We start from the raw sequence: 26,678 nt of genomic DNA, 5'->3' as shown, positions 1-26,678 counted from the left end.
GTGCTTTTATATTGTGTTTTAAACGTTGGTGAAACCTTTGTTTTTAACCCTGGTGAAACCTTGTTTTAATCTGTGGGGAAAGCTCTTATACTTTTAGCCTTTGTACTGTGGCAGCACAACTTGGGTTGAATTATAACGAACTTTGCACCTACCTGACCCTTTGAGCCCGTCCCCGTTCCGCCACGGCTGTTGTGCCGATTGTTGCGGAGGGACGTGGCTCCTCCCCCCTCCTCCCTCGCGCAGTTCCGGGGGCTAGACACTGCATATTAGTACCATGCCTAAGCGACCGCGCAGCGGGCGCGCCGATGGCGCGTCCGCGCTCGTTCAGCGACTAGCGCTGGCCACGCTGCTGGAGAGGGACTCCAAGCTCCGAGAATCATCTGGCTACGTAATGAACTCCTCAGCTTCGCTCAAAAAGGCTGTCCGACGCCCTCCTGCATGGATGTATCAGGGTGGGGGAGGAATCTTGAACAATCAAAGGATTGTTGTGATTCCTGTCTCTTCCGCTTGGAGAAGCTTTCTAACAATGGGGTCAAGAGTTGTGGTAGGATGGGGGCAGCATCCTCTATAGCTTTCGTTCAATCACCTGTGATACTACAGGCTTGTATGATTAACTGTAGATCTCTACCTAAACATAGAGATGACATATGGCTTAACTTAAAAACGAATTCTTGGGACATTATGTTTTTGACGGAAACCTGGCTACAAGATGGCTCCAATCCTGATCTTTGCCTGGCAATCCCGGAGGGCTATAGGATGGCAATAGCCAATCGGCCAAACTCCAAACGTTGGGGGGGACTAGCGGTGATTCTCAGGAAGAAATGGGAAATTTCATCAAAAATTATCAAGTTGGCAGGCCCTAGCGAGGCCATGTCCTTTTGTATCAGAGTCACCTCTACTCTTTCATATGCGGGCTTACTTGTCTACCGACCCCCGGACGCTACTCCCTCGCACTGGCAGGAGTTGTTTGATACTATTGCTGTTCTCTCCTTAAAATACACCAATTTTTTTGTCCTTGGCGACTTCAATGTTCACATGGACAAGTCTAATTGCCCTTCGGCTGTAACTCTTACAGATACTCTCCTAGGTCTCAACTTGACTCAGAGGGTCCCCTCCCCTATGCATGTTGCAGGTCACACACTTGACTTGATTTTCTCAAATGACCTCTCCCTCAGTGTAAAGGACCCTCTCCCTTTGCCTTGGACTGACCATTTTCTGGTCCCTTTCATGTTAACTGGCCAGATGACGCCCAGTGGGTCCAGTTTGGAGCCTGAGGCAAGAAGAAACTGGAGGAAGGTTCTCCCCGAGCCCATGGGTCTCGAACTTCAAAATACTCTTCCGCCTCTAACAGGTCAACCCGATCAAGACATCTCGGTCTTTGATGCTTGGTTCACGGCGGCTCTTGACAAAGTAGCCCCCATCAATATCACAAAACCTGCTAGGAAAAAGCCCACAGCCCCCTGGTTCTCGTTAGAACTTCAGCGGGAGAAAAGCCTGTGCATGAGGCTTGAACGGCTCTGGTGGCAGTGGCAAAAGAGACCTACAGAATGGCTCAAAAAAGGTTCCATAAACTAAAGCGAAAAGCACTGAAGGACTATTTCGCAGATCTAATTATGGCATCGGATAATTCCTCTAAAGAAGTCTTTAACATTGTGAAAGATTTTGTAAAACCACAAGTCCTGAAAAGTTCGATCGCCCCCTCTCTGCACTTATGTGAGGATCTGGCCACCTTCTTCCAAACAAAAATTCAGACCATTTACGCAGCTTTTCCTAAAATAACCACTCCTAGGCCTCCGGCTGAGATCTTGCCTACTACTCTCCCCGCGGAGATCTGGAGTAAATTCCACCCTTTCAGCCCAGACATCTCCCTGTCTGAACTTTCTAATGTTAAATCTGGCTCTCCAGCCGACCCCTGTCCTCCTAAGTTTTTTAAAATCCTAGCCCCATGGCTGAACCCGGTACTTAACCTTATTTGGAATTCCTCCTTGAAAGGAGGTATTTATCCCACTAACTGGAAAACAGCATTCGTCCAGCCAATTTTGAAGAAAGAGGACGCTGACCCAGCAGACTTAAAAAACTTCAGGCCCATCTCACTCCTTCCTGTCCCTGCTAAAATACTAGAGAAGGAAGTTCAAACACAGTTGGCTGCATTCCTGGAGTCACATAAACTCCTCCACGACTCACAGTCGGGCTTTAGGACAGGCTACAGCACCGAGACGGCCTTACTTGAAGTGGCGGAAACAGTCAGGGAGACGATAGACCAAGGGAACTGTGCGATGTTGGTGCTGCTGGATTTATCCACAGCATTCGACACGGTGTCGCACCAGATCCTCCTAGATAGACTCGCCGCGCTTGGAGTGATGGGTACCACCCTGAGATGGTTCCGCTCCTTCTTGGAGGGGCGTTCCCAAAAAGTGCTTTTGCACCCATATGTATCCTCTCCCACCCCTTTGACATCTGGAGTGCCTCAGGGCTCAGCCTTGAGTCCTTCCCTCTTTAATATATATCTTGCCCCTTTGGCCCCTATAATCGAACATCTGGGGGTGAAAGTCATCTCTTATGTGGACGACACGCAGCTTGTGTTCTCCTTTAGGGAACACTCCGAGGCTGCATTTACGAATTTCAGAAGCTGCCTTCAGAGAGTTGCCTCTTGGATGAATGATAACTGTATGAAGCTAAATACAGACAAAACTGAGGTGCTCTTTTTCAACCAACCTTCCCCCCCCAGCCCTAAACTTTGGTGGCCTGCAGCACTAAACCCTCCTCCGATCCCAGCAACCTCGGTAAGGAATTTGGGATTCAAATTCGATGCCTCTTTGTCAGGAAAAGCCCAGATTAGCCAAGTCTCTGCCAGCTGTTTTTGGAAGCTAAAAACCCTGAGAAGATTCCTGAAGCTTATACCGATCAGCTGCAGAAAGTCCGTTGTTCATGCTCTGGTCATCTCCCAACTTGACTATGCGAACAGTTTGTATCTGGGCATGCCTGAGTACCTTGTTAGAAAGCTGCAGATTATACAAAACGCAGCAGCAAGACTGATTAGGAATGTCCCATTCCGCCATCACATCTCACCACACCTCCGGAGCCTTCATTGGCTACCGGTAAAGAGACGCATCGAATTCAAGGCTTTAACCTTGGCCTTCAGAGCTTCTCGAGACTCAGGCCCTGTATATCTCAAGAAAAGACTCCAGAAATACCATCAAGGCAGAACCCTTTGCTTGAATTATCAGGAATTACTGGTAATCCCCCATTTCAAGAAATCTAGGATGGGCGGCAGATCGTTCTCGGTAAGAACTACCATGCTATGGAACTCCATGCCGGAACATCTGCGTAAATCCCCTTCAGAACGTGTCTTCAGGAAAAACCTGAAAACATGGTTGTTTGATCGGGCCTAGACCCTCTTGTCACCTTTGCGTTTTTCTGTCATGCTCTGCTGCTAGCGCCGGGACACCTCCGTTGGAGGTAGCCGCGCGCTCTACAAATGCCAATAAATAATAATAATAATATCTGGAGAGAGAGCGGTATCCATTGGTACAGAAACGTACACATATCTCCTTAGTACATAAAACATGGTCCAGATTGGATTATTAGCTTATCTCTGAGGCTGTAGCTCCGTAGGTGAAAGAGGTTGCACATCTTCCATGTACTCTGTCGGACCACTCACTCGTGGTGTTAGATTTGGGGATCCCCACAGATTTGGCTCCACCCTTTCAGTGGAGATTGCAGGCAACGTCGCTGCTGGACCCTATAATCAGAGAGGGGGTGTTGAAGGCTAATATTCATTATTTTAGAGAATGAGGGAACAGTGGAGGGGCAGGCACACTTTGGGAAGCTTTCAAGGCAACAATTCAGGGTGCATGCTTTGGATTGCAGGCGGGTGTGCTGAGGGATTCATGCTTCAGGATGCACGCAATCGAGCAGACACTAGCGGGGCTGGAGAGGCAATATGAGGATAACCATAGCATAGAAACCCTGGCAGAAATTAGGGAACTGATCTAAGAATATAACGAGATAGCGGATCAAGAAATAAAACATTTGTCCAGGTGCTGGGTGGCTAGAGCCTATGGTGAGGGTGGGAAACCCGGCCATAGTCTGGCATCTAAGATCAGGGCACCTCATACACAAGAATTCAGCAAAGAGCTAGATCCCCCTAAAGGGACAAAATGCTACAGCACGTCTGGAATATTGAACCAATTTGTAGACTACTACTCAGAATTATATGGGCCCCGAGATGCAGCTAATGGGGACGAGACGCTTGCCTACTTTGAGGAAATTGCGATTGCTTGGTTGTTCCCGGGGCAGCGCGAATTTTTAGTGCAACCAATTACGGTTGATGACGTGAAGGAGGCTATTTAAGCGTTGCCTGGTGGTAAGGCGTCAGGCAGTGACGGGCTGCCTAGTGACTTTTATAAAACATACTCAAATCTACTAGCGCTGCACTTACATAAAATGTATGTTGGAGCTTATGAGGTAAAAAGGCTCCCCCCAGCGCTGCGCGAAACACTGGAAGTAACTCTATTAAAGCCAGGCAAAAATCCGGCAAGATGCGATTCGTATAGGCCCCTATCGCTTCTGAATATCGACACGAAGGTCATAGCTAAAGTCCTAGCATCTAGAATGCGTCCGCTAACTCTGGCTCTGGTGCTCCCGGATCAGTAGGGGTTTGTCCCAGCTCGATCCACCATACATAATCTCCGAACGCTGTTTGCCGTTCTACATCACCTTAACACGGATTCCAAAGCTGGGGCTGTGCTATTAGATGCAGCCAAGGCATTTGACTTCGTTCAGTGGAATTTGATGTTTAATGTGCTGCACCGCATGGGGATATCTTATGCTTTCGTTCGTTGGTTGGGCTTACTTTATACAGCTACGGTAGCAAGGGTCGGGGTTAATCCTTGTCATTCCGCACTCATCCCAACATGTAGGGGAACACATCAGAGATATCCGGATCCCCCAATATTGTTCACTCTTGTGCTGGAACCCCTGGCATGTAGAGTGGGGCAGAGGCATGCGAACGCGTCGTTGAGATTTCGGCAGCGCCCGCTAGTAATATATTTGTACGCGGACGATATAATGATCTATGTCCGCAATCCGGAAGAGCATCTAAATATTCTGATAAGGGAATTTATCACCTTTGAACATCTATCGGGTCTTTGTGTAAACTGGGATAAATCAACTGACGGCTGGGATGGTACCATATGAGCTAGACATCCTGCTTGAATGGTGTGTCGAGCCAGTCAAATATCTGGGGGTTTGGATTCATAGAGATCCCGAGATTGTTCTGAGAGAAAATTAAGGCAGTGAGCTGGTGAAGGTCGAGAAACAAGTAGAGCGCTGAATTAAATTACCTTTGTCACTTTCGGACAGGGTGGCAGTTCTAAAAATGGTGATTCTTCCCAGGTTTCTTTATCTATTCACTAAAGTACCCCTCAGCCTGTCTCAAGTTTTCTTTGCCTCTTTGCATTCTGCTCTATTTAGAATGGTGTGGGCGGGAAACAACTGCGTTGCCGCTAGAATGTCCTTACCAGGCCATATGCACAGGGTGGGTTTGGGGCCCCTGACCTACATGTATATTAGCTGTGTGCGCAAGCGCACTTCGCGCATTACTAGTACTATCCCCCACCTTTCCTACCCCATGTGGCAGTAGAAGCATTCCGTGCATATCCGTTGCCACTAACCACTATACTACCACGTACACTCTCAGTATGTCACCGGCGGGTAACAGGCACGATATATTGTACAGTCAAGGCTTGGCAATCGCTAGCGACACGAGCTGGGAAACTGCCACTGTATGCCCCTGCACTGCCTTTGGCACAACACCCTGACATCTCTGTGACACATGAGCCTAAAGCGCTTTCTATATTAGCTGATTCGGGGAATGGCAGTTTGGGTGCTGCATATCTGGACGGTTTGTTCAATACTTTGGAGGTCATGCAAGTGAAGAGCACCAGCACCCCGCTATTGGTATTTACATACTATAGACTGAAAGAGGCCCTCAAAACCTTAAATGCATTACACCCAGCTGCACCGCGGACACAAACCGCTACAGGTTATGCTTGTCAGCTCTTCCCTCACTAAACTGATCACCAGACTATATAGTGCAATGCAGGCTGACACTGTCCCGCAACACAGTAGAGGGATGGAGAGGTGGAATACTGTACTTGACACCCCAATAACAGGGAAAGATTGGGAATATTGCTGCACTTTAACAAGATATTTAACGGCTAACTGCAATTTGCGAATTATTCATTTTAAATATATACAACAACTGTACTATTCCCTGCAATTGCTTGCGGGATTTGGTTTTAGAGAGACATCCAACTGCAAGCAATGCAAAAGGTCAGATGCTGACTTTGTTCATCAGGCGTGGTATTATGAGGGAGTACACAAATTTTGGGTACAGGTTACTAAGGCGTTATCAGACATGGTCTTGGAACTGGTGGACTGCACCCCGCAATTGTGTTTGCTGGGTCTTATTGGACACTTAAAGCCACAGAACCGGAGACTGGTAGCAGTTGCACACTTGCTAGTAAAAAGGAAAGTGGCTCAAAACTGGGAGGGCAGAGGTGTCCCTAAACTAAATTCAACTTCCCTTACAGGCCCATTATTTACAATCTTTTCATTTGAGACTTGCATGAATATTCATAAAATAGGACTGTTTCTCCAGCTATTAAAGTGCATTCAATAGAGTACATAAAATATGTTCAACGTCCCTAACAGGCTCATTATTTAGCATCTTTTAGTTTGAGTCTCACATATGTTATATCCATACTTTTTATTAGTTTCGAGTGGAGTGGCGCAGAGTAAAGTGGTGTAGACTGGCATTGGATGGAGTGGCATAGAGTGGAGTAGCGTGGCACAGAGTTGAGTAGAGTGAAATAGCGTAGAGTGGCGAAGAGTGGACTAGCGGAGAGTGGAGTGACGGAAAGAAGAATAGCATAGAGTGAAGTAGAGTGGCATAGAGTGGAGGGGCGTAGATTTTAGTGGCATGGAGTGGACGGGCATGGAGAGAATTGCATGGACTGGCAGAGGGTGGAGTGGCGCAGAGTGGAACAGAGTAGAGTGGCGCACAGTAGAGTGGAGGGGTGTGGAATGGCATATAGTAGAGTGCTGTAGAGTAGCACAGAACAGAGTGGCAATAAGTGGTGTAGAGTGAAGTGGCATGAAGTGCCTTAGAATAGCATGGAGTGGGGTTGAGTGGCATAGAGAAGTTTAGAGTGGTGTAGAGTAGTACAGTTGTGGGGGTAAGTAACTAAAGCATCAATAGAGACATCTGGAAAGGTGAAAGCAACATAAAAAAGAAGGCGCATGCCTGTGTTAGGAGTAGGAAAGCACAATGCATGTCCAGGAATAATACCAAAACGCTTATAAAATAAAGAAAATAGTGCACTGCAAAAAGAAGAGGAAGAACACATTTACTTAATTTATGCTCGGGGAGACGCTAACACAATTAAGGAAGGGAAGCCTAAGGGAGCTAAGCAATCGAAAGATTGCAAATGAGAGTGACGACAAAAATAACGAATGGTGTACTGTGGTCCATTCTCCAGGGAAAAGCTAACGAAAGAAAGAAAGGGAAGACTACAAGAGCTAAACAATCGAAAGATTGCAAATGAGAGTGACAATGACAACAACTAATGGTATGCTGTGGTCGGGTTGTAAGCCCAATGATTTTTAAACAATGCATCTTGCAGCAAGCAAGACCTAAAAATGGGAAATATATAGGAATTTTCATAAACAAACAAATGTAAATAGAAAGGACTATGCTCTCTTTGACCTTTACTAACAGAGAGTTGGACGTTGCAGGGCCAAGTCCCGAAGGCATGCAACAGTACGTAAAAGAGTACTGCTGTAGTACCTACTTCCCATAGTCCTAAACACTATTGTGAATCGGCCCCTTTAAAGACTGTGAGCTAGAAATATTAAACTGAAAACAGATCTTTAAAAGAAGAGATCACGAGGACTGAAAGAACTGCCCAACAGCATTAACAGCAGTGTTCCCAGACTTGACTTGTGAGGCTAATAATGGCATCACTGGAGACAGCAGACAGCGGTATATTTATCGATGTGCAAAACAACAAACTCTCTCAGAATTTCGGCCTCAACTTGAAACAGTTGTGCTGTCTTCAGCTTTATCCACTTACAAAATCCATGGTGATTAAAAGAGAATTTATAAGATGATTTTTCCTGAGTGGATAATCATTTTTCAAATGTATATCTATAAAGTCTGACAAGTATCAGGAGGCTATCAAAAAGCAAAAGCATTGGCAAAGCCAATAGGTCTCGCCTTTTGAATCCCTATTGGCTTTACCAATGTGTTTTAGTGAACTCTGTGCAAAAAGAACAAATGATTGCTGCAATGCTGAACAATGTTGAACACTCACGCCTAGTACAGAGATCAGGGCCTAAATCCTTTGTATTTTTGCTCTCCACGCCATTCCAGTTTGTACCCAGCCATATGCAAATCAGTCTTGACCCTGCTCCCCATGGGAACATGGTTATGCTGTGCAGCATGGTCAAAAGGGAAAAAGAAGGCATGATGATGCAGTCACCACTGGCACGTCTTTTTGTAAGCATGTGCACAGTTAAGAAATGGTGTGGGTGTCTTTTTGTGCTTTTAAGGAGTGGAAATGGATCAGCAAATACAAATAGAATGAAACTAAAGTAGTGTAAAAGAGCTTTCTTTTCTATTTTAAAGTAAAGAGGTAAGCGGTAATTTGCTACCTGGCCCTCAAAGAAAAAATAATTAAATAGAATTAAGACCACATAAGTTAGGGGGGCAACAGAAGAGCAGGTCAGGGGTTACAGTAAAAAGGAAGGCAGGAGGAGAAAAGGAAAAGCCACACGCGAGGATGGGAACAACATGGAGGTTGGGAGGAAAAGCATACAAAGTAGAGACCAATACTGGACTGAGGGGAGATGCATATGTGGGAGATAGTGAGTCTAGCGGGCCCGAGGAGGACCCTACAATTGAGAGAGCATAACAGAGCTGTGGAGAAGAGAAGCACACAAGAAAGGTAGCTGGAAAACATATGTACTTTCATGGAGTTGTTATCGAAAAAGAAAAAAGTAGCTCTCTACAAGTGAACAGTGGAAGGTCACAAGTCAGTAAAACAAGAGGATGGTAAAGAGGCTAAACTAGGGGGAAGGCAACAAATACAAGATGGCGAAGGAAAGCCATCAAATAAGAAGCAAGGAAATGAGAGTGACAAAGCCAACCAATGGTAACCAGTGGGTGAGATTTAAGCTGACTAAGTTGTGCTGTCTGGCAGGCGAGACGAGAAATCGCCTGCTGTAGATATAATAATGAGGCAGCCAAGTGAGCTGACCAACCCAGACAATAAAATAAGTACAAGCAAGATTGTGATGCCATGTAATCACTGTGGAAATTCGCTTTTATAGCTTGATAAAGTGCTTGATATATCAATGCTCTCCCGGTGGTTTTAAAACGTAAAAAGTACTTGTTGCAAGTTACCGGACTCGACCAGGAACTGGATTGGAGCCTCAAAGTACACTTATGATATGCAATATTTCACTTAGATTGTACTCAAAATGATAGGAGTGCCCAATTTAACATTTTAAACCTTTATGTTCAATGTAAAATTCAATTAACGCGTCATACATTTAGTTGATATTCTGCAGGCAGATGAAGCTGTTAATATCTATCAGACAAGTTAATGTCACAGTAAGTGCACTTCTTGCAAATATAGCCAATGTGCCCGCTAAGGCTAGCATGGTCTATTTTCTACATTCATTAAAACCTGTGGTTGTTAAAAATAATTGGTTTAGTAAAGGTATCTCCAACATATGTCCAGGAGGGCTGGATACCATGCCAGATTTTCAGAATAACCACTGACTATGAAATGATTTCCAGTAATATTTATTCTATGTACATTTATCATACGTGGATATCCTGAAAATCTGGAATAGTGCTGACCCACCTTGACCTACGTTGGGCACCCTGGTTTAATCATATTCTGTTTAGATGTACATGGTAAGGATGATCACTACCAAAGAGATATTTTGCCGATGAAATTCCTTTGAACAGCAGGTGGACTCAGTTTGGCAGAAATCTCCTGCTTGGAGTCTCCTTGGACCATCCCCACTGAGGAGCGGATTGTAGATTGATGCTACCACTGTATTACTTGTTAGAGGTTTATTTACATAGAAAAATGTCCTGGGATGAGCAATCGGAAAAACAGACTAGGAGCAGGTAGTGGTTCACATATATGTTAAACTCTTCATTAATATACAATCTCAAGTTGAATACACCCAATGGCACCACAGAGAATGAGGCTGTAGCCCAAGTCCTGTATATGGTCATATAGCTCCAACATAACCAATATACCTGAGAGAGTTATAAGCACAGTTTTCTTTATAATACTGCAGAAATAAAGACACAAGCTATTGATTATTTTATTAAGGGGCGGTAAGTTATTTCTGCATCAATGGATATGATTTAACAGGCTCCAAGGAAACGTGTGGTCATGCATAGACAACATCTTGCATTGCTTGTAGTCTAGCCCCAGAGATCCTCTACCTGCTGCACAGGCTGAAGGGTGGAGAGTTAGGAGGGGACATGGAACTTAAAAAGAACTGAAATGTGCATAAGATGGTAGATCTCTAGTACCTTAGGAGGAAACATTGCTCACAATCTCATCACAACTTTAGGATTTTAATTGCAACCTTGCATTAATTACATGAGGTCTCCAGACGTGGACCCACTGTGTCCATGGACTCAGTGCATAACTTATTGTTGAAGTACAAAGTTTGGGTTTGGTTGTTATTCCATGTGCACGTCTAGTCAGACTACTCATTTAGATGGAGGATCAGGCTGACCTTACAAGAGCTGCGAACATTATCTAAGCATGACTATCTAAAAGCACATGCTAAATACCACTCTGTCTTGTACCTCTGCAGTGTAAACCCTACTGATGATGTAAAATGCTTTAATTCTACACATACTTAGTGCTGCTGTACTATTTTGCAAAGCATTCTGCTATTGTGTGCCCAGGGTCTTGACTCACTGCATCAAGATCGAAAACAAATATGATTTACATTATCACCTGTAAAATCACAAAGAAAACAAAATACAAGAGTGGGATGCACCAACTTACAAAGTAGTATTGCAAGTATTCCACTTATAATTTTCAATTCTAGTTATCAAAGCCCAGTACACATTTTTGAGAAGCGGAGTGTAATAGTGCTTGCATCTAAAACATAAAGTATAATCATCCCTAATAGCGACAAATTAAACCCCAATTGGACATTGTAGAAGTATTAACCCGGAGGATATGTCTGTCAACAGTCTCCCTTACCTCAACAACCCATGCATCTACACCAGGGGATCCCCTGGGTAATAATAGTTGCATCAAGCACTAGTCATTGTTATATGATGCACCTCACTCATATTCAGCATATGTCCCCTCTGATCACTTCATTCCTGCAATCAAGCACCAGTCCTTCTATTGTACTGTACTGCATGGCAACAGCTGTATGGAGCTACATAACCCGGACAAGGCCAAAAAGCAAAGCACACAGATTCTCACTGACTCCTCAGTGGTGTGTGAGTGGAAGTAAGTTGGATTTTTAATGTTGGTTTGACAGGATGGATTAGTTACTTACCTGTAATCCTAGTTCTCATCCAGGGGTATACTCATCAAAGTCATAATCTATGAATAATCCCCGCCCATGTGCGGGATCCCGGAGCATATAGAAAATACATATATATAAATATATATATATATACATATGTGAAAACATATAAATGCAGCCTAATAATGTTCAAAACATGGCAATGCTGTAAATTACATATTTTTGCATAGTAGTGCCCCCGTAACCCGTAAGGAAAAAAGGAAGCATCAGGCAAATTATAACACAGCACTGCTTTATTGCCATAAAGCAACATGTAATTGTAGGCATTCGCCAGTAGGCTGCAGTAGAGTATCAAGAATACAAGAAAACTGACACCTTGCCTTTAAGGCATTAGAGTAGGGGGACCGTGCCTTTAAGGCCTGCCCGTGACCCCCTGCTCCCATGATGCACTACAGGTGACAGTTGGGCCAGTTCTTTTTGGCGGTGCCTCCGCACCTGAGTAGATCTGTCTTCCATACATCACTTATTTAAAGAGAAAACATTGCTCGTCCGGGGAGGTGGGTGGGTCGCTTATGACTTTGATGAGTATACCCCTGGATGAGAACTAGGATTACAGGTAAGTAACTAATCCTTCTCATCCAGGGGATACTCATCAATAGTCATAATCTATGAATAGAGTAGCAAGCCCATACCCAAAGTCTCGCGGACGAGCAACAAAGCAGTTAAAACATACATTAAAAGACACATCTTGCATTACAGTTATGCAAATAGGTTCCTCAAAGAGGCCTGCCCCACCTGGGCGTCGGCCTGTGCGTCTGAATCTAGGCAATAATGGCGCGTGAAAGTATGGACTGAGCGCCATGTAGCCGCTTTACAGATCTCAGACATGGGAACGTTGCGAAGGAGTGCTACCGTAGAAGCCTTCCCCCGAGTAGAGTGTGCTCTAGGTTTACCCTGCAGAACTTTGTGGGACAGTTGGTAAGCCAAAGCTATACAAGAGACAATCCATCTAGAGATAGATCTCTTGGCCGCAGCCAGCCCGGTATTAGTGGGTCCATAGTTAACAAAGAGCCTGTCTGACTTTCTAAGATTAAGGGTCTTAGCTAGATAGAATTTCAAAACCCTCCGGAGGTCAAGAGAGTGTAGAGCTCTCTCCGGGGGTGTGGTCGGCTGAGGAAAGAAGGTGGGCAACGTGATCACCTGATTAATATGGAAGTCCGAAACCACCTTGGGCAGGAAGCTCGGATGAGTACGGAGCACCACCCTATTAGCATGAAACACCGTGTAAGGTTCCTTGCAGCAGAGGGCCTGAATTTCACTAACCCTACGGGCCGAAGTGATGGCTACTAAGAAGGCAGCCTTCCAGGTCAGATGTTGCAAGGAAGCCTTATGAATCGGCTCAAAAGGACCTCCCATCAGTTTAGAGAGAACGATGTTCAGTTCCCAGGAAGGGGAAGGAGACCTCACAGGTGGGTAAACTTTCTTAAGCCCTTCTAAGAAATCCTTTACCACTGGCATCTGAAAGAATGAGGTCTGGGTAGGAGACTTCCTATAGGCTGTAATAGCAGCTAAGTGTACTCTGATGGAAGAGTACTTTAACCCAGACTTCGCCAAGTACAGTAAGTAGGGAAGAATAACCTGTTCTTGACCCCGGATCGGATCAAGGGTGTTATCTCTACACCAGAAGCAGAATCTTTTCCATTTAAAGCCATACGACTTCCTCGTGGAGGGCCTCTTCGCCTCCCGAAGAATGCTCATACAGTCCGGTGGAAGATCTAGATGTCCGTACTGGATGAATTCAGGAGCCATGCCGTCAAGCGGAGGGAGGGGAGATTGGGGTGGAACACTCTCCCCTTGTCCTTGGTCAGCAAGTTCGGCAGGCATGGCAACCTCCTCTGTGGTACCTCCGACAGCTGGAGTAGATCCGGGTACCACCACTGCCGGGGCCACTCCGGTGCTATTAGGATCATCCGAGTTCTGGCCCTGTAGAACTTCTGAATCACAGCCGGGATGAGAGGGAGAGGAGGAAAAGCGTAAAGCAATGTCCTCGACCAGCTGATCAACAGCGCGTTCCCCTGCGACCCCCGTTGAGGGAACCTGGAGGCGAAGACGGGGCATTTTTTGTTGTCCGCGTCTGCGAACAGATCGATGTCTGGTATGCCCCACAAGCGGAAGATGTCTTGAGCGACGCCTTCGTTGAGCACCCAGTCGTGCGCTTCGACGAAGTCTCTGCTGAGGCCGTCCGCCTGCACGTTCAGGGTCCCTGGCAGGTGAACAGCGACGATCGTCAGGTTTCTCGCCAGAAGCCATTTCCAGATTGACTGGGCCTCCAGAGACAGGACCCGTGATCTGGTCCCTCCTTGCTTGTTCAGATAGAACATAGTTGTGGTGTTGTCCGTCTGAACCTGAACATAGTCGGTCTGCAGGGATGGGTACAGGGACTTGAGAGCGAGGTGGACTGCTCGTAGCTCCAAGAAGTTGATGTGATAGCTCTGCTCGGTAGCGGACCAGAGACCTTGTACTTGAAGCCGGCCCATATGAGCCCCCCAGCCCTGCATGGAGGCGTCTGTGACCACCGTCTGTGTCGGAGGCGCCTGATGGAATGGGACGCCGTGAAGCAGATGGGAGCGCTTCATCCACCACCGGATGGAATCTTTGGCGGCTTGATGAAGGGTAATGTGATCTTCCCAGCGGCCGGTTCTCTGCGACCACTGATCCTCTAGGTCTTGTTGCAGAGGACGCATGTGCAGACGTGCGTTGGGCACGATGTAGATGCACGAGGCCATGGATCCCAGGAGAGATGACACTTGTCTGGCTGTGGGATATTCCGTGCTGAGAAGCGTGCAGCTTTTTTGCAGCATGGAGGATAACCTCTCCTCCGAAGGACACACGCTTGCGCTTGAGGAGTCTAGAGAGGCGCCCAGGTAGTGGATCCGCTGAGTTGGATTGAGGATCGACTTCCGGTAGTTGACCTGAAGGCCCAACGAGTGTAGAAGGTTTAGGCAGAACGAGAGATGACTCTGGAGTTGAACCGGGGTGGAACTTTTTAAGAGCCAGTCGTCTAGATATGGGTAGACGAATATCTTCCGTTTGCGGAGAAATGCAGCCACCACCGCCATGCACTTTGAGAACGTTCGTGGCGCGGACTTGAGGCCGAATGGCAGGACCTTGTATTGATAATGTTGGTGAAAGATGCGAAATCTGAGAAACTTCCGATGTTTCGCTGAGACAGGAATGTGGAAGTATGCATCCTGTAAATCGATGGCACACATCCAGTCCCCTTGGTGTAGATGTGGGAAGATCTGGTGCAGTGCTAGCATCCTGAATTTTTCCCTTCTGAGAAATCTGTTGAGTAGGCGGAGATCGAGGATGGGTCTGTAGTCTCCGATCGCTCCTCTTTTCTGAACAAGAAAATACCGGGAGTACACTCCCTGATTTCTCTGCCTGTTTGGAACTTCCTCTATGGCGTTTTTGGAGAGGAGAGTGGCAACTTCGTCCTTTAAAAGCTTGTTTTGGCTGAGAGGGAGTGGCTGTTTCCGTGGGGGTACCTGCGGAGGGGGAGATTTGAACCTCAGCAAGTAGCCACGCTCTACAATACTCAGCACCCATCTGTCGTTTGTAATTGTATTCCACTCTGCCAGGTGAGCGGTGACACTTCCTCCCACCGGAGTGGCGAACGAGTGCGGAGGAAGTAAGTTTTCACTGCTTGGGAGGTTGCTTGTTAGAGGACTGCTGCTGTTTAGCATTTCCTCTTCCTCTGCCCCGGCCCCTTTGCTGAAACTGGGACCTCTGTTGGTTTTGAGAGGACCATTGGGGCGTTTGAACGCGCTGGTGAAAGGCACGTTTGTCGCCCTGGCGAAAGCGCTTGCGGAACTCTTTGCGTTTTTCCAGTCCCACAGCCTTTACAGTGTCCAATTCCGTTTTCATCTTGCTCATTTGGTCGTCCGCATGAGCTCCAAATAGCGATGATCCATTAAACGGCAGGTTAAGAATCCTTTTCTGCGCATCTGGTTTGAGGGCTGTTAATCTGAGCCAGGCCGAACGGCGGGAGCAGATGCCATGGGAGTAGCCATGCGCGGCTAGGTCTGATGCATCCGCCGCTGCGCTTATTACTTGGTTTGCCACCAGTCCGCCTTCATGTAGGATCTCCGTGAAGTCCTGCCTGTCCTCCCTAGGCAATCTCTCCACGAATCTGGCCAGGGAATCCCATAGGGAACGATCATACCTCCCTAGCAGGGCTGAAGCGCTAGCGACCTTCATGTGCGCGGCAGATGTGTTGCACATTCTCCTGCCGTAGGAGTCCATCAGCTTGCTGTCCTTCTCAGGGGGGACAGAAGCAGATATTGAGGCTGAGTGAGACTTCATGGCCGCCGCCACTATCACCGAATCCGCTGGCGGGTCCGCCCTCAAGAATAAAGGGTCCTCGGTCGGAGCCTTGTACTTCTTTGCTATTCTCGAGGAGACCGAGCCCACTGTAGCCGGTGTAAGGAACGTGGCCATCGCTGGTTCTAACAATCCTGGCACCAACGGGAGCAGAGGTCTGGGAGCTGACCGATGGTGTAAAGTGTCAAAGATCACAGAAGTGGGTGCCTGAGGGGCGTGCAGTGCGATGTTCAACTTTTGCGCCCCTCTACCCAGGACGTCCGAGAAAGTTATAATGTCATCCACCGGGGACACTCGCGATGGAGGCGTGGATGAAAAAGTAGGAGAGTAGTCCCGGACTGAGGATCTTGTGGATGCAGTCCCAGTGGACGACCTGGTGCGTCGCCTCTTGTGGGAGCGTTCGCTTTGGTGAGCCCTTGATCCTGATCTGCGCTTGGACGGAGATCTTGGACGTTTTGGCGCGGTGCGACGGTCCCTGGAACGAGACCGGCGTGGTGAAATTGGCCGTGGATCCCTCGGAGGCGATTTACTCCTGCGCGGTGGGGAATACATGCGGGAGTAGTCCGATCCCGGACTCCGACATGCGGCAGCGCCCACATCTCGTAACCAGCGCGGTGACAGTCCAAACCGCTCTGGAGCCTCGGGTGATCTTTCTGGAGATATTTGCACGATGTGCAGTCCCGGAGATGATGACTGTTCTCCTGGGGACCTCTCCGCGGGCGGTCCAGTCTTCGCCCTCGACGTCGAATCCCTTGACGTCGACGACGTCTGCGTCACCATCGGCAAGTGTGGCCGTTCTGGTCTCGACGCCGGTCGTGGAGACCTCGATGTCGATCTCCTCTTCTCTGGCACCTGACGTCGGCTAGATGACCTCGACGTCGGCCGTGTCTTCGACGTCGACCTCTCTCGACGTCGACTGGGCGACTTCGACGTCGACCTCTCTCGACGTCGACTGGGCGACTTCGACGTCGACCTCTCTCGACGCCGACTCTTTGACGTCGACCTCTCTCGACGTCGACTGGGCGACTTCGACGTCGACCTCTCTCGACGTCGACGTGGTGATCTTGACGGCGACCTCTCTCGACGTCGACTTCTTGACGTCGATCTTCCTCTCGACGTCGACCTTCTATGTCGCCGAGTGGGGGTAACCATCGACGGCGACCGGCCCACTCGCGGCGGAATGTACGTCGCCGCATCTCTCGACGTCGACCCCCTCGAGGGTGGCGGAGAGTGTCTCGACGTCGACGGAAGCCTCGACGTCGACGGAGACAGTTCAGATGTCACCAGACTAGCAGCCTTCGAGCCCGAAGGGCCGCCTCTCGACGCCGACTTACTTTTGCGCGGCGGAGACTCTTGATGGTGGGATGAATCCCTTGACGCCGAAGTTCTCTGCCTCTTCGCCGGCATCCTCGACGTCGACGGCGAACCTCTTGGACTCCTGGTCTTCTTGGAGCCCGGGGAGCTGGTATGTCGCCGTTTCTGTACTTGCGTAGCTGAAGAAGGTGGTCTTGATGAGGAATGCTCGCCTTCACGACGGCTTCGTTCCTTCTCCAGTCTTGCATGCAGTTTAATGCGCTCTCTGTCCCTCAGAGTGCGCTTTGAGAACTTCTGGCAGTGGGGACACTGGTCAGGATCGTGTTTTGATGGTAAACACACAATACACACCGAGTGTGGATCCAGCAGTGCCATTTTATTACCACAAGAAGGGCATTTCCTAAATAAAGGAGACATTCTGACTGGAAAAAAATTGGAAAATTCACTGGAACCAGCAGAATTAGCCCTTATAAGCCAGAAAACGTCGAAAAAAGCTAGAAAAAGCTGTAATTCAAAATTTCAGTCAAAAAACTGAAGAGCTCAAGCTCCAGGATCCTCACAGAAGGAGCCGGAAAAAAGAACTGGCCCAACTGTCACCTGTAGTGCATCATGGGAGCAGGGGGTCACGGGCAGGCCTTAAAGGCACGGTCCCCCTACTCTAATGCCTTAAAGGCAAGGTGTCAGTTTTCTTGTATTCTTGATACTCTACTGCAGCCTACTGGCGAATGCCTACAATTACATGTTGCTTTATGGCAATAAAGCAGTGCTGTGTTATAATTTGCCTGATGCTTCCTTTTTTCCTTACGGGTTACGGGGGCACTACTATGCAAAAATATGTAATTTACAGCATTGCCATGTTTTGAACATTATTAGGCTGCATTTATATGTTTTCACATATGTATATATATATATATTTATATATATGTATTTTCTATATGCTCCGGGATCCCGCACATGGGCGGGGATTATTCATAGATTATGACTATTGATGAGTATCCCCTGGATGAGAAACCCCGCTCACTCCACCAACAGGTCATATATCCCACAGCAAGCACACAGTCTGTCACTATCCATCACACCGCTACCTCTGGTTGAGTTTCTGTCCTTACTCAACCATCTCTGGTTCACTGCATAGACCCTGCTGCAATGTTTGGTAAGCCGGCTTTGAAGCCTGGCAATGGTATTCAGCAATTGGTTCCCACATGCAGAGGAGTCTGGCAGGGTGTTGTATGTGCAGGAAGTAGCTGCATGTCCTCTCTTATCAGCTTGGAGAGATGAAGAAGGACATCCAATTTGGTAGGAGGGCTTCCCAAATTCTATCAGCATTCACAGGCACATAAAACCTCCTCAAACACTTTGGATAGAAAAGTATATCTACTGACCACAGTGACCCTGGTGGCAGGCCCAAACATCACTTATCAAGAGGGAGTGGCAGTGCGGATCTACCTACAGTATCGTGCATGCTATGATTAGCACTGGAGAAGTGCTGTCGTCTGTGAAGCTAGTGGGAAGTACACCATGGCGGTAAAACTGGCAAGGAACCTTTTCTACTGGTAAATAACGGGGAACAATTTATCAATAAAGTAATCAGTTTGCAGAATTGCAGTAGGAGTTGCCTAACGCTACACAGAGTTCCACAAAAATTATATTAAACCAAAAAAAACATAGGCGAACATGAAACTGCAGCATCATTTGTGGACGAGCAGCATGTCTGTCCTAAATAGGCTTGGCTAATGCACAGAGTCTGCATTATTCAATATTACCAGAATTATGGAAGTTTGCATGTGGAAAAGGCAGCAATTATCTTAAGACTCAAACAGCATATTACAAGGGTGCTTCCTGCTTTTCAGTACCCTGTGGCGCCAAAACAAGCGACTATTTATTTTGGCAAAATTTGAACTGTATGCCTCTCCATACAGGCGAAAGTAAATAGTTCATATTTGTGAATAGTGCTTAATGATGACGGCGAGCCCATTTCTAAGATTTCCAAGCAACAGCATTTAAGGGAAAAAAAAGGCATATGGAAACGAAGGGAAAATTAATCACATAATTTGGTCAGATAGGGAAGCCAGGATCGCCACTCATATATGTGATTATGCAGTTTACAATCTAACCACTAGACCGAAATGCCTTCCTAGAGGAAGAAATATAAAAAGGACGGCACATTTGCAGATTCCACAATCAACCAAGTCCCCGCAACCTCTATGATCCATGTGCCACCAGTCAGATAATGTGCTTCATCGCCCGCAATGAAGAATGTAGCGCTCCGTACATGCAACCATACAATTCAACCATGATCAAGTTTGCCCCCTTGTAGGCAGTCCAAGCAATTACACTTCATACTCTATGTATCTGGCCCCACCTTCGAAGCATTTGTGCAGCTTGAGCATTAAGCAGAATCAGTAATCGGAAAATAATAGGCAAAAGGTTAAAAGAAAACCTCACTACAGACCAAGACATGAAAGAACGGGAGCAGGACTAAGACTGGTTCTGCAAGTAATGTGATATTGTAACGTCTACTTGTGCATTAACACTACATACACTGGGTTGGCAAGAGTTAGCATACTAATCCTTAATGGGTTCCGGAGTAGCTTGTTACTTGCCGAAAAAAAGCGCGTTGACGCCTCCTCACGGGTAGTAAGCTCTATATAAATGCAATTACAATACAATACAATATCAGTAATAAATATGTCTGCGCAACCTTTTTCCTTTAAAAATGGATGAATTAGCGGGAACAACAGTAGTGCCACACATGGCCAGGAGGTTCTAGGTTGTGAAGTTTGTACTCTTTTGAGGGAATCCACTCACACTCTTCCCCACTGCCCCCGGGTTCTCTTGCCTCCAAACACACTTCTTTTATTTGCTAACTGAAAGACACGCCTAGCCTGGTGCCTTGCCTCGAATGCTGTCTGGCCCATTCATACATTTCCCTAACATGCGCTGTGTCATTATGGCACAGTTAATCCCTTTACCCTGCTCCCTCCGGACTCACCTAAGGGGTTAAAAGACTCGAGTAAATTTGTGACTTGTCAGTGACATACAATACCCGGGTCCTTCATGCAATCAACTTTTACATGACATGTCACAGGACCCGCATTACCACTGTGAAAATGAAGAAAAACCTAAACTAACACTTGACATTCAATATGTTCAAGTCGTAAATTGGCTGGGTTTCCTGTGAAAGCAATTTTCTATTCCCCAAAATGTGCGGAGTGCAGCTCTCGCCCATCAGCGCTGTCCCTGGCTCACTCTAATGAGAGCAGATGAATTAGTGCTACGTTACACAATTTGAGCAGGGCTCGCGCCCACCTACCCCTCTGCCCGCGCCCGTGACAACTGTGTGGCGGAGGAGGGGCGTGGGTAGAGAAATGTGCTGCGCACACTCTTCCGAGATCGCCGCACCCCCAAACCCTACTGTCTAATTTGGGTTTCGGAACGGTCAGTGCCTACTTACCTACCCCCTCAGAGTCAGGGGACGCGGACTCTCCTCAAACGTGCCATCCCACCGTTAATTTATTTACGCCGCGGAGTGCGCGCTTCCATTTCAGCAGAATCTGTTAAGAGAGGAAATATTTGAAGAGCGTCTGCTGTGGCGAGAATGGGGTGCCCCGGCGGGATTTTTTGCTAAACAAATGCGTACTGCAGCATAACCTGGTGCTGCTCGGGTGCAGCCTGAGGTCAGCAGAGGTTATGACTGTACCTGGGGTACCAGATGTCTCTCTCTCGCCCCCTTACCATGCATAACAATCATTCATTGTTTATCAGTAATCAAAACAGTGCAGACTTCACCTTGCGCAGCACTTACCATACACATTCTCATACTTTTTTGTCCCGAACATCTTTAATGCAAGTTTTACAAAACTAGATAAAAAATCCCGTGAGTGGTGTGCGGAATTTAAGGAATGCAGCAGGCACAGTGCCAGGGCCGCTGCTCGCTCCCGAGCTCCCTAGGCCAGGGGCGAGAGAAGGCGGGACATGCACACGCCTTTGGCCAATTGAGTGCTGTCTTTCTTAGAAAGACGCACGCAAAGGCAAATAGCGTGTGAGAGAAAAAAAAACACACACATGACCGTGTGGTCCAAGTTGGAAGTCCTTACTAGAAGACTCGCAGATCAGCGCGTGCATGCTGGTCAGGCGAGACCTAAAAAGAAAGTTAACAGAGACCGAGCAGAAAAGGAAGGCTCTGAACTGCAGTCCAGCTACAGAGAAAGGTTTTAAGAGATTTCCTGAACAATAAATACAGTTAAATTCCACGTAACTGGACAGAGGGGCGGTTATTAATTTTGGGTCCCAGGTATCTACGAGGCCTCCCACCTGCCCACTGAATGCTGAACGATAATGTGACGCTGGTGGAGAAAAGGAGCTGAAACCCGAGTTCATGAACTTAGCAAATTGTTTTCCTAGGACTGCCAAGGGGGTTCTATAAAGTCAGAAGCCTAAGCCATTCAACAGTGAGCCCCACTTCCTTTGCCTGGGTAATAAAGGGTGTTATGCTACCTCAAAGTTTCTTGAACAGCCAAACGTAGCATAGGATAGCTCTGAAGAGATAAAGGCCGGATGGGAGCACAGCATTTCAGCAGTTTAAAAAAAAGAAAAAAAATGATTCATAGTTTTTTAGGCCTGGACCTAGAGACTGCTTCACCTGTCCCACCAGCTGCATGTAATCTAAAAAAATCATGACTATAAACGCATACATTCATGCATAAATAGAGGGGTTCTGGATCAATCCAAGTCATCGAATAGTCTTTTAAAGTGTCATTGGCATTTTGCTTAAGCCCACTACAGTGTTCAGCATAATCAGTAGACCAGCCTACTTTGTCTATAGGCTCTATTATACTGCATGTGGTGGCATTTTTCCTGATCTGCGCACATCTACCTAAAAAGAAGGGCACTTCAGTGCCAGGGTTGGTGAGCCTATACTGACACTACTAAGGCTCTATTCCTTTAATTTTTACCCTTGCGCATAGTTTTCTCCTACGATGGTCACTTATTCTAATAAGGGTTACAATACCTGTTATATGCTATGAAACACTCATAGCGTTCTATTAATACTACAAGTTTACACTAATAACTTTGAATTTAACATTTTTAGTGCAAGAATATGGATGAGACAGTTGGGGAGGGGCATTATTTCTATTTTTTTCTTTTCATTTTTTTTCCAATGCCTGTAATAAAAAAAAATAACCACTGCACCAACTTTCCAAGGTGATACATATTGATTTGCCAATGGTTATTTTCTGCAGTGATTCGAAATTTGTATGCAATGTTTGCTCTGAATTATAGACGCAGAGGCAGGCTGATGTATGCGAGGTGTGCTCACATGTGATTAGATATGAAATCTAGGGGGGTGGGAAGTTGAAATATTAAGGCTTTTAAAGGGATTAAGCTGATAGACAAGACGTGTCAAACACGGATTCACTTTTTTTTAAAAGGAAATTACAGAATATAGAGAGCAGCTGCATCAGCAAACGCCATCATTTTTTAGAAGGTGTCTGAGATTGACCTCACAGTATGAGTGAGATCTCACTGATTTATTTGATCTTGAAAATAATGCACAGCACAAATAATGTCAGAGACAGTGTAACAAGGGTGCTGTGGGCCCTAATGTTAGGAAGGGAACGAGTCCCACGTGTACACGTTTGATAGTGTGAAACAGTCCTAATTGGAGTGGAGTGAGCCGCACAGAAGTCTGTACCCCGCTTCCTATGCATCAATGACAGCTGTGCCGAAGAAGAAGGCAGGCATTCCAGTTGTGTCACCCTTCTGATGCTAAAGAATCTGAATAAAGCCTCAATTATGCACAAAGCCGCGGATGTACCAGGGTAGATGGTTTCAAAAAGCGAAGCAAAGGACATAACTGCACACAAACGCCAAAAGAACAATCCATTTAATTCTTGCCAGGTGACGTTCTAAAGACTGCTATCTATAATACAGAGAGTGAAAATTTAGTGTATTCTGGAGTCATGTGGCCAGTAGTGCAAAAAGAGAGCCCCCTTTGAGAATGAATAGAGGTCAGGAAGAAAAGGGGAAGCAACAATAAATATAATAAGCAAATAAGCTCCCTCACGACCTATAGGGGACATGTTCTCTCTCCCCCCCACCCCCCCCCCGGCAACCTTATGTAGTACCATAAATCTCACCATCTACTCTGATGGTCGATATGTAAAGGATGAAAATGTAACATACAGCATGTCATCGGTGCCACAAGCTGAGGTGGTGGTTGTCATTTGAGCTAAGGGTGTGGGTATCTGCTTAACTGCGATCAAGGGAATAAAGCAAACACCAACACTAGAATTGGTCAATGACAGGGCATCCCTCGACTTGCAGGCAATATACAGAACATCCTCAATGTACAGTGCATCCAGAATTCAGCAACCTAATCATTACAAGAGAAAAAGCAACTTTAGTGAGGTGCCCAGAAAGCGAAATATCAGTGCTTTGAAAAACCATAACATAAATAATTATGCTACTTAAGGCTGAACCCCATTTGTGCACTAAACCTGTTGAAATACAGGATTACCCTGTGCTGGAAGCAAACTTAACCATAGGCTTCATGGCTGGGAAATAATGTAAAAAATCACGGACAACCACAGTAAAGAAACAACTAAGCATGGCCATGCAGCAGAGACACAGGATATGAGTAGCAAAGTTGATAGGCACAAATAATTTCTTGGTAAAGAGATTCATGCACAGATATTTATAGTCATCGGTCTGTACCGTTTCTGTTGGAAAGGGCTTTGATGTTCTACACTCATCATTTCTGGCTCTTGGAGTGACTTGCTTTGCACTAGACATCATATGATTTATTGAAATGCAAGATTTTATATATTTAAGGAGATCAAAGCAGATTTAGTATAAGTATTCTTTACAGCGGTTACCTGGCCAAGACTGACGTAGAGCTTCTTCATCAGGGCTTCATTGTCATCCTCTTTTACTGGGGTTGGAGGGAGTTCTTTTGTAATAAGCCAAGGTTCGTACCTTGGGTCGACAAATACTGCTGCACCCTCATTACTTAATTTTACTTGTGACATCAGCTTGGCAAGCCTGTGGGTCAAATAATTGATAAAATAAGATTTCCCCTCATTTTTCTTTTAGTTATTTTATTTGCAATCAATAAAATACTATTGGAGTCCTGCACAATCCCCCCTGCTAAAAAAAACTGCACTGAGCAAAAACACCATTTCCGTTTATTTTAATGTTTCCACAGATTTACAGATTCACATTTTTGCAGAAAAACTTGAATTTGTCGTTGTTGTATTGCATAAATAACATGGTAAAATAGCAACAGAGGATAGAAAATTAAGTAGACATTACCACCAGCAAGTTGATGGTGGTAACCGTGGACATGAAAATGGAGATAAGCACACACTACTAAAGTGAGCACACATTATTTCCAATTTCCATCCACTCACTAGATAACAAATCTGCCTGTAAAGACACCTGCAAAATGATAACTGCTGCAGGGTTTTAGATCTCAATTGACTGGGATGGTCTACATTACCTCCCATCTGTGGCCTGGAGGTATCACAGGGTTTGCTACTAGTGCAGCGTAATTTAGCCTCCACCCTTACAAGTCAAAGAAATACAATTATATACCTGCATCTTACATTATATTCACTGTGCGCCTTAACGTCATTAACGTGTGTGAAACATTTAAATGCATTTATGAAATGTAATCATTGTAAAGATAAGAGATTTATACACTAATGTTCAGTTTAAACATATAAGCAAGTAGTCTTTATTCACATTATTACACTTCTATGTCAAGTTATATTTGCATTTGTAAACATGTACTCTTTTACTCACGTTTTGCATTTATTCCTCAAGTAACACGTGTGCATGTAACCATGGATCAAAATGCAGATTAAATGCTTAGCTTAAATTAGCTGCAGGTGAAATGCTTTTTGCTTTACCAGCAAGTTCTCTCTTGGTTTGCAGGTAAATTATCATGATTTTTGTTAGTTACAGAAAGACCTCTTCTTTGTATTAGACTGCTGATAGAAAGGCATGGAGGGAAGAACTGGTCAGTGAACGTGGAGAATTAATGGTCAAAACAGGCAATCTGATGCGATGGGAAACCAGATGTTGCAGATGCATTTGAGTAATGAGTGGACTGGTTCCTGGTGGTGTGAAGGCTATAAGGACGTTTCTGAATCTCTTGAGTTTTAGATCTGTGTTCTCACAGTTGAATGTTAGAGAGATTCCCTTTGTACTTTGAGGGGTACAGACCTCTCTGCTTGGCTTATTCTTGCAAGTGTGAAGTTTTCTGCTAAAACACTTCTCTTCCTGCAAGACTTCTACTTAAGTCTGATCATGCTGACGCCTTCTATGCTCTTGAAATAGAGACCCCTAGTAGGCGACCTGATATTTGACTTATGTTTAGAAGACAGAAGGGATGTTTGCTTATGGAACATCTTTTCGCCTTAATCTGCTTCTTTATTGTTGCGGTTATCACAATTCAGCAACTCATTCTATTTTGTCTCAACCTATTGAGATATTCCAGTTTACCTATTGTATTTCTGCATTTATTGAACTTAATTGTGGCCTGCATATATACTAGATTGATTGGCGATTCAAAATAAAACCCTTTAACCACATTTAGTGATTCTTGGTCCTTATTGTGGAGTCACATTGGATTCACAAGTTAGAAATGTATTGTTGCTATCTTCTCCCTTTCAACGCGTCACGTCAACTAACAAAGGTCCATACGTCCAATGCGGAAAAATATTAAACGACTTGACTAAGAGATTATGTTTTAAGGCCCAGCACACTTTTACTACCATAAAATCCTTTAGCACACCCGGCCTTTAAGAGAGAATTAGTAAAGGTAAGATTCCACAGAGTACCCACATATAGTAAAAATAATTTTTGATAATGTTGTTCACCTGAAAAGGCAAATGTCAAGTATGATGGCCAGGACACACACCTTTGGATAAAGGAACAATGGAGAGACTAGACAGAATAGCCATTCAAATTAGAGTATTGCTCGGGACAAATACACAAAAGGTGATGGGAAGCTGCTTGCTATAAATCTAACCACTGGCTATGGCTCGGGGTAGCACTACAACCCATATTTATTTTGTTCACCATGGCACCTCAGTTCAGACCCAGCTATATGTAAATCAGTCTTGACCCTGCTCCAATGTGAACAGTCCAGTCCGAACTGCAGAGGCAGGTCCTCCCTGAATCAGAACACAACCAACCGAGGACCGGATTCACCCTAGTTATGGGCTCATCATCTAGGTAGCAACTTAGTTCCAGTGACACACAGCATTGGGCCCACGTTTGGGCATACCCATGCCACTTAGGGCAGTACATGAAACACACAAAATGTGATGAGAGGCTGCTTGCAATAATTCTAACCATTGGCAATAACTCGGGGTAGCACTCCA

The 26,678-nt window shown here is 45.9% G+C and overlaps 1 protein-coding gene across 3 annotated transcripts in view; it reads right to left on the bottom strand.

Annotated features, from left to right (window-relative positions):
• The window catches only part of RGS22 (regulator of G protein signaling 22), a 1,028,745-nt gene that overhangs the window by 843,085 nt on the left and 158,982 nt on the right, over positions 1 to 26,678 (bottom strand). For all 3 annotated transcript variants that reach the window (XM_085605181.1, XM_085605183.1, XM_085605184.1), the window contains one exon: positions 24,165 to 24,330. In XM_085605181.1, coding sequence (XP_085461307.1) covers positions 24,165 to 24,330 — 166 coding nt within the window. The remainder of the gene's footprint in view (positions 1 to 24,164; positions 24,331 to 26,678) is intronic.

The sequence above is a fragment of the Triturus cristatus genome, chromosome 5_1 (assembly GCF_964204655.1).
Source record: "Triturus cristatus chromosome 5_1, aTriCri1.1, whole genome shotgun sequence".
NCBI classification, from domain to species: domain Eukaryota; kingdom Metazoa; phylum Chordata; class Amphibia; order Caudata; family Salamandridae; genus Triturus; species Triturus cristatus.
Note: the sequence above shows the minus strand (reverse complement) of the source record. Positions and strands in the feature narration are given on the sequence as shown.